At 35.4% G+C, this 8,635-nt stretch overlaps 1 protein-coding gene across 6 annotated transcripts in view; it reads left to right on the top strand.

Annotated features, from left to right (window-relative positions):
• Positions 1 to 7,709, top strand: part of CDC27 (cell division cycle 27) — an 84,019-nt gene extending 76,310 nt beyond the window's left edge. For 2 of the 6 annotated variants that reach the window (XM_036997297.2, XM_036997298.2), the window contains exons 17-20: positions 2,497 to 2,571; positions 3,437 to 3,529; positions 3,913 to 3,965; positions 4,706 to 7,709. In XM_036997297.2, coding sequence (XP_036853192.1) covers positions 2,497 to 2,571; positions 3,437 to 3,529; positions 3,913 to 3,965; positions 4,706 to 4,718 — 234 coding nt within the window. In that variant the 3' untranslated portion in view covers positions 4,719 to 7,709. Of the gene's footprint in view, positions 1 to 2,496; positions 2,572 to 3,372; positions 3,530 to 3,912; positions 3,966 to 4,705 lie in introns of all 6 variants that reach the window. The other 4 variants (XM_036997294.2, XM_036997295.2, XM_036997296.2 and 1 more) reach the window with 3 other exon arrangements.
• Positions 7,710 to 8,635: the final 926 nt, after the last annotated feature.

The following is an 8,635-nucleotide window of genomic DNA, read 5'->3' on the forward strand; positions in this document are numbered from 1 at the left end:
TGCTGCCTTTGAAGATGGAGAAAGGCAAGCTATAGGTCAGGGAATTTGGGCTGCTTTTAGACACCAAGAAAGGCAGAGAAACGGAATCCCTCCAGAAAGGAAATCAGGCTTGCGATCAGCTTGATTTTAGCCCAGTGAGACTCATGTTGGACTTCTAAACTGTAAAACTAGAAGAAAAATCTGTCTCAAGCCATCAAATTTTTGCTAATATCTTATAATAGCAATAGGAAAGTAATACAATTATACATACTGTTCCACAACTTTATTTGCTTAATACTCCCAGAATACATATTTGGTGTTTTATCTCATTCTCTCTTTTTTTAAACCTAACTTTGGATTTTATTTTACTACGAAGAGCTATAGAGAAGAAAAAACAAAAAGTAGATAACCTCTGCAGGCATTAAGGGGAAATAAAGTACAATATTCATAATATTAGAAAGTTTAAAACATAGAGAAAGCTACCAAGTGAAAAATAGAAGGCTTCCCTTCTCCCATTAACTCAGTCATCCCCCTTCCCAAAAGTAAACTGTTCTTACCTTGTTTAGGGGCATATATGTATTGATTTCTGCCAGAAAAAAAAATAGGCATAAACCCAGATAAATATTTATGTGACTACCCATATAACTGCATTTGTATGTGTCTGGTATGTATGTTTTATTACAAAAGAAATAGTACTGTGCATACTGTTTTGGATCTTGAATTTTGCTTTTTGTTTAAGCATATAGTTGAGCACCTACAGACCTACTGTTCCATAGATGATGAACCATAATTTATTTAACTAGGCTGCTATCAGACACACCTTGGATTACTGCTAGTGTTTTGCAGTAATGTATTGGGTTAAAAATGGCTTAGTGAGCTTTTTTCGAGTATATCCGTGGGACAGATTCCTAGCAGTGGGATTGCTGAATCAGTGGTTGCCAGGTTTAATGCAGTTTTTTTTTGTTTGTTTTTTGTTTTTTGAGAGGGCATCTCTCATATTTATTGATCAAATGGTTGTTAACAACAATAAAATTCTGTGTAGGGGACTCAATGCTCAATGCACAATCATTAATCAACCCCAAGCCTAATTCTTATCAGTCTCCAATTTTCTGAAGCATAACGAACAAGTTCTTACTTGGTGAACAAATTCTTACATAGTGAATAAGTTCTTACATGGTAAACAGTACAAGGGCAGTCATCACAGAAACTTTCGGTTTTGATTATGCATTATGAACTATAAATAGTTTGATTTTTATACTTGATTTATATGTGAATCCCACATTTCTCCCTTATTATTATTATTATTTTTTTTAATAAAATGCTGAAGTGGTAGGTAGATGCAAGTAAAGGTAGAAAACATAGTTTAGTGTTGTAAGAGAGCAATTGTAGATGATCAGGTGTGTGCCTGTAGACTATGTGTTAATCCAAGCTAGACAAGGGCAGCAAAACATCCACGGATGCAGAAGATTTCTCTCAAAACAGGGGGGGTGAGGTTCTAAGCCTCACCTCTGTTGATCCCCAATTTCTCACCTGATGGCCCCCCTGTGACTGTGCCTGTCTTAGGTTGTTCCTCCCTTGAGGAATCTTACCTGTCTCTGGCTAACCAGTCATCTTCTGGGGAAATGCAGTTTTAATGTAATAAATAGATAATGCCAAATTGTCCTCACAAACATGTTGCATCAGTTTACAGTTCCACCCTTGGTTATGAGAATACCTGATTCTCTTCTTTCATGGAAAGTTTATGTAACCCCAAATCATTTTTATTTTTTCCATTTGCTGGGTAAAAAATGGACAATCTCATTTGGGGAGCCGGTCTTTACACACACACACACACACACCCTCCCACCCCCCTACCCCCCCCCCCCACCCCCCCAAGGGAAGGATGTGGTTACATCACTGGGACTTATCACAGGGACAGCTGCACCTCAGGGTCCTATGAGTTTTATCTCTATTTTTATTCTGTTGTTTTATTATTTTAGTTTAATTTTTAATCACGTCTTTAAATACAAATCTAATTCTCCTATCTTTCTTAATCTCCCCAACCCTGTAGCAATGGTCAAAAGATTACCATTTAAAAAAAAACAAAGATTACCATTTTAACTCAGTTCAGAGGGTTAAATATTAGGCTCTTTATCAGTACTTAAAATGTCAGGTTGGCACTCAGTTTAGGTCTTGTGTCTGGGAGAAGGTCTATTACTTTAGAATTGTTTGTTCTGCAACTTAGTTTTCAAACACTTTCTCACACAGTGTGATGGAATGTTGTAATTTTAAATAAAATGGTGACAAACCAAAAGTTGTCACCACCTGCTTATGTGTGTGTATATTTTCAGTGTACTCTGGTTATTTCCTTCCTATTGTCAAGTATTTTTCATGCATTCTGTTTTCACAAGAATTAATGTAATAAGGAAGAACACTAAAATGCTGTCAGTTTATTAAGATGATTTGGGAAATCAAATAAAAACACTTGCTTAGTTGAAACTAAAATTTTGTTACTCTGTTTTTCTTTGCTTTTTTCAGTCTGCTTTGCAAGAACTTGAAGAATTGAAACAAATTGTTCCCAAAGAATCCCTCGTTTACTTCTTAATAGGAAAGGTAAAGCTTGGGGCCATGGTCGTACACTGTGAGTTTCATAACAAATATTAACTTCTGAAGAGTAAATATAATACTTACTGTATAATATCTATTAAGCAAATTCAATTAGAGAGCTCTAAACTAAATACTCTGGGAATGAAGAATGGATTTAGTTTTGGCTTGGAAGAAGATATCCTAATGAAGAAGCAAAAACACATACCCTATCAGCCTAACCCTGCTAGGGTTTTGGAAGTATTTTAGCACTTACAGCCACTGCCCAGTAATGAGTTTATAGCTTCCTACTTTTTCCAGGAGGACCTCCTGGAGAAACCTTAGCTTCCAATTATCAGTAAAGTACTTAGATATTCCCCAAGAGAAGGAAATTAATGGTACTTTGTTGTCTTAATTAGAAGAAAAGGCCAGACTAGTTCGGACTTCACAGACTGGACCCCACATACCAAGTGAACAGTGAATTGAGTGAACAGAGATTGAGAGTTGTTGTAATTCCATTTAAGATCAGTGTAAATGAATGTTAAATAACTTATGGCACGTTTCTTTCCATTATCATTGTTGCAATCAGAGTGTTATTTATTGGAAGCTCACTACCTGAGAGAGAGAGGCAAGGAATTCTGAAAATATCTTAATACATTAAAAGGAACTCAAAAGGTGGTGTGAGTTCTTCCATGGGATGAAAATGTTCTACTTGGCAGATTGGGGTATTGGCTCCCAAGTCAGGAGCCTAATTGAACTGGTAAATGTTTAGGATTTTATAGTTGAAGCTTACAACTTAATGGAAAATGTAGTGCTGCTGTTTATTTTTAGGTTTACAAGAAGTTAGGTCAAACGCACCTCGCCCTGATGAATTTCTCTTGGGCTATGGATTTAGATCCAAAAGGAGCCAATAACCAGATTAAAGAGGCAATTGATAAACGCTACCTTCCAGATGATGAGGAGCCTATTACCCAAGAAGAACAGATCAGTGAGTATCACGATGTGAAGTAGATTTGTATGTGGTTACTCAAACCAGAGAGCGAGTGAAGCACAACATCAGACTAGGGCAGGGTGGAACAGATGTTTCTTTGTGGCACAGAATAATCATGGAACATTTGAATATTCAGAACACTATGTTTTGTGTAGGGATTTGGGGGCTGCCTTATGTTTTTTCCAACCAATGGCATATTCTTTATACCAAATAGAATTTTAGGGAAATTGAGTAAGGTGATAATAAAACAAAGTATAGGTAACTAGTTTCTGTTCAGGATCTAGTGTGCTGTGTGACTTTGACAAATCCATGGTTGATTTTTCTTTGGACTTCAATTTAAGTTTAATATGTAACTAATGCCTGCTTTATCTGCTTTGTAGGAATGCCGTTGGGGGAGGAAAGATGATAGATGTGACAGTATGTTGAAAACATTGTAAGTGCTAGGCAGATGATAAATTTATGTACATTTTAAAGTATTGACAGATCTTATAGTAGCTATTCAAATTCTGTAGCTCTGGCAAATACAAAATCTAAAAATATGGCTAATATATATAAATTGAGGGGTCAAGTAAAGAGGAGGAACAAAGAATTATAGTTTAAGGCAGTAAATACCCTCTCTCTAAATTGAGTGTGTATCTTAAATGTGTCAGTATCAATGAGACTTGAGATATCCTAAGATGACTTTGTTCCAGAAATTAAGACTTAATGTGTCAATATCAATAAGAGAATTGAGATAACCTAAGATGACTTTGTTCCAGAAAACTTGGTGAAAGGCTTTAATTAAACTGTAATTCCTGTAATCCCAACAATGCTTTTTAAACTGAAGGTTATAGTCTATATTCCTGTGCACTAGCAGGGACTATCCCCAAAATGGTGTCAGTAATTTTTTTAATGTCTCAGAGAACTAGCTCTAATTCCTAGGGTAGGAATAGGAAATTGATTAGGGAGTGGCAGTTTTAGTGGTTAAAACACTTAAAGGTTAAATGCAATAAACAAATCTTCTCAGACATGCTGTAAAATAAGAAACTTCAACTGCACTTTCTTGAAGAATATCAGGATCTTTAAAGGCCTTTATTTAAGGTCTCATCTCTCTAAATATAATAGTTTCCTTGTTTTCCTGAACCAACAAGAAATATTCATCAGACACCTCACTGTGGACTTTTATTTTTAAAGTGGGAACAGATGAATCCCAGGAGAGCAGCATGACAGATGCAGACGACACACAACTTCATGCAGCTGAAAGTGATGAATTTTAACTTCTGGAAATCAGACGTTTGCAACTGGATGTGTGACTAGTGCTGACATGTTTCTTGTCCCTCCATATACTGAGTCTTCACTCTGGAGCCACCAGTGTCTTCATCCATCCCTTATACCATGAGTGTGCCACTTTCATTGGACGCTGACTGAACACAGAATGAAAGGCAGTGCAATATTGAGCTGCTAACAAGACTGGCTCTTTCACCAGTATGAACAACAATTTAGGGGGTTAGGGTGGGAACTTTCTTTTGTTTTTCTTTTTTTCTTTAATCTCCCTTTGTTGGAAAACTATCATGGAAGGAAGAGTTATGTTTTATTTTGAAGGAACCATTAGATATGGAAAATAGTGATGAATCAAAATTTCTTGGTTGTTTTCCCAGAAATTTGTTTTTATTTGGTTCTGTTCCTGATAAACAGAGGGACTGACCTTCATTTCTAGGTTCTTCAAGAATGGTGTTAGCAAGTGCCAGATGGAATAATAAAAGACATTGCCTATAACAGTAACTTGATTGCCAAGGAATGTAAATTACCTTCAACTTGCAGTGTCTCCCATAAATGTATAGCATATTGGGGCTGATGTGTAGGAATCAAATATCCCTCCATAACAGTGTACAAGAATGCTTTACTGTCTACCCAAGAATTTTAATTTATTCATCTTGCTTCAAAGTGTTGATCATTGTTGTCTTGGTATTGCAAACTTCAAAGCTGGTCCTTACCACATTGCCTCTTCTCTTTGAGCTCTGTGGGATCACCTTTAGGACTCAGAGATGGTAGAGTGGTTGCCCACTGAAAAGCCAAAACAAGGCCCGTAACCAACCATTTAAGTTCACCATAGAAATTAAAATAAGAACACTAAAGTGGAGAGACTTTAAGAGATCATGGTAGTGAAAGCCTTAATACGGTCAGAATTGTACCATAACCTTGAATCTGTATTTGTTCAAGACAGTACCCTTTGACTTTTCTAAGTGTTTAAGCAGGGTGTGAGGATATGTAGTTACCCTTGGTTGAGGTCATTTCCCTTCTTTTTGGCTCTCTGCTTCAAATTATTTTCAGTAGTGAGTCAGCAAAACTGAGAGTGATTGGGTTTAGGGTATCAGAAATATTTAGCTGCAAAAAAAAACTTCTTATAAAGGCAATAAATTCTCTCCTGAGTTTGTCATTATAGTAGTTGGTGTCTTTAGGGAATGGCCACAGTTTTAAAGATCTAATTATGCATACTAAAATGGGAATTACTGGGATTTCACAGTAACAGATTTAAAGTCTTAAATTGTGTATCTCCTTTATTGTAATGTATTGAAATTTTTAGAGAAGCTTTAGTTAATATTTTATTAAGTGCCAATGTTAGAGTATAACAAATGATAGTTTCTTATGAATGACAGGCCTACCATTTTTATTTTGGATTTTTTGATGAAGGACAAACTTATCTACTGGTTACCTGTATTTGTTAGTAAAGCTGTGAAAATAGGTGGATTACAGAAGATGTGAAAAAATTTTAGCCTGTAGGCTCATTAATTTTCTATCATTTACTATTAATCTGCTCATTTAAATGTGGATTAGATACCATTATAAATTAATTCAAGTCAGAGTCTTAGATATTGGGCACCAGAGAGATATTTAACAAAATTTCGTACCTAAATCTATGTAATATGTGCTGCCTAAAAAAATAACTTATGAGAAAAGGAAAGGTTTGGAGCAAATAAATATCATTTAAAGTTCCCCAAGGAATTTTTGGGTTCTAACAAATATTCCATTTTATCATCTGTTAGTCCTATAATATTTAATTTTATATTCTTTTATTTTTTTAATTGGCAAATCATAAGCCAGCTGTATAACAGTATCAAATACAAAGTTTCACAGAAAGCTTCAACCTGAGGTCTATGTCACAAAGCCTAGAGAAAGCTAAGCTCAGAACAGAATTTGTTGATATATAATTAGTTATCTTTTTAGAGTAGGAATTTATGTCCTGTGCCAGAGGTGAGAGTCTTTCTGGTACTACTTTTGAGACCAACGATAAAAAGATAGTTGTGGAAGACACACCATGGCAATAGCTGGCTGAGGGACACTCAACCCAAGCTTGGCCTGGTTTCATTTTTCCTCGCACATACTTTCAAAGTCATTTAAGTATTTGAAGCCTTACTTTCCACCTAGTAACTATTTCTGGCTTTGTCCTTCTACCCTCCTTCCATTCTTTCTTTGCATGGAATGGGGATCAAACAACCAGAAGAGGACATATATTTTGATCAAGCAAAATGTTTGCTTCAAATTTCAGAAGTTACTTTGAAGGAAATCAGAAATACTAAGTACTTTAACATCCTTTTTTGTTCTTTAAGCGTTCACACACACACACACTCTCTCTCTCTCTTTCATTCAGAAGTTATGTTGTGGCATTGGGTATTTTTTCCCCTTGGAAATGGTTCTTAACTCCAGGATTTTAGAAAGTTGGAAATATTTTTTCAAGAGAACAACGGTACTCAACATAATGAAAGGTGGTCCCTACTTTTTCTGTATTTTCTTACTTTAAAATTCTTATTTTTTCCAAGAACTGCAAGTAACATTTGAACCATGCTGCTGTTGTACCTTAAACAAAAACTCAGTGATAACCAGTATTTAGTCTATTAAAAATGCTCTTTTTGAAGAAAAATGTTTGGAAGTCTCTGATTAGCCAGAGTATAGAGTGGGTCTTCACTGAGAAATATGGTGACCCGACCCGTTTTCTTTGTGAAAACCTGGGAAAATGCAAGTGTGGATGTGATGTGTGTGTTCTATTTGCATTGAAACAATGTGATTTTGTGTCTTCCTTTTGCTTTTCCTGACTTATTTCAGAAATTGTACAGTCTTGGGGGGGAAAGTCTTTTCTGTTAATATATTTGCAATTCATTAAAGGATGTGGAAAATCCAAATAAATTACTTTTGAAAGCAATTTATAATCAAGTTGTTGAAGCTATATAAGAGCTGTGCCATCTGTATTTTTATAGTAAGGCACAGCAAAATAGTGAAAGATAATACAGTTTTATGTTCCACAATAGTTTAGGGAAATGTTTATCTAATTTTTTTAACTTACACTCTTCCTTTTTTAGTATTATTTGAAATTTAAAATAAATATTGTAACAAAAAATGGTAATTAAAAAAATTTTTTTCAAACTACAGAAGTCCTTTGCCAACAGCTGCTACTTTGCAAGTTAACTGCTTATTCTTTAATGTGATTTATGAAATTTCTTTAAAAGGGACCATAAAGCTTTTTTGTTCCAATTAGAATCTATTTTTAAAATCTGAAAGAAAAAAGATCTGAAAGAAGTAGAATATAGAAACTAAATTTTCCTCTGCTTCGGTACCTTAGAGAAGGTGTGGAGAGCTGAAGGGCTTTGCTGAGACTTGAAGAAAGGGTACCAGTGGGGAAACACATGAAGTGGGATGAGCCGGGCAGACCAGAGGGCATCACTCAGACTTCATGACCTTCTCTAGGACCTGCCATTTACTGTCAGCTGGACAGGGATAGCTGGAGGTATAGACAGGAATATATTCTTTGGCTTGTTTAGCTGCTAATTAATGGCTTGTGAAGGTGCAATATAGGTTTAATTTTTTTCATAAGTGCAAACCACTAAATGTTTAATGAGATCTTGCCACACGTACTCTGCTTTGTGTACAATAATTTCAATCCTCAAGCCCAGATAGTAGATACTTCTCCATTCTACAAGAAAAAAATACTGAGGCTCAGCTATTAGATGATAGAGCTGGATACTTGGTATAGGTGTATATTCAAACCCTTTTATTCAGTTCTGGACTTCCTCTAAAAGTTTCAAATTATGGCTAATGTTAACTATTAGGTTTCTTTTCTAGCATTTGAAA

This window comes from Manis javanica, chromosome 4, assembly GCF_040802235.1.
Source record: "Manis javanica isolate MJ-LG chromosome 4, MJ_LKY, whole genome shotgun sequence".
Lineage (NCBI taxonomy): Eukaryota > Metazoa > Chordata > Mammalia > Pholidota > Manidae > Manis > Manis javanica.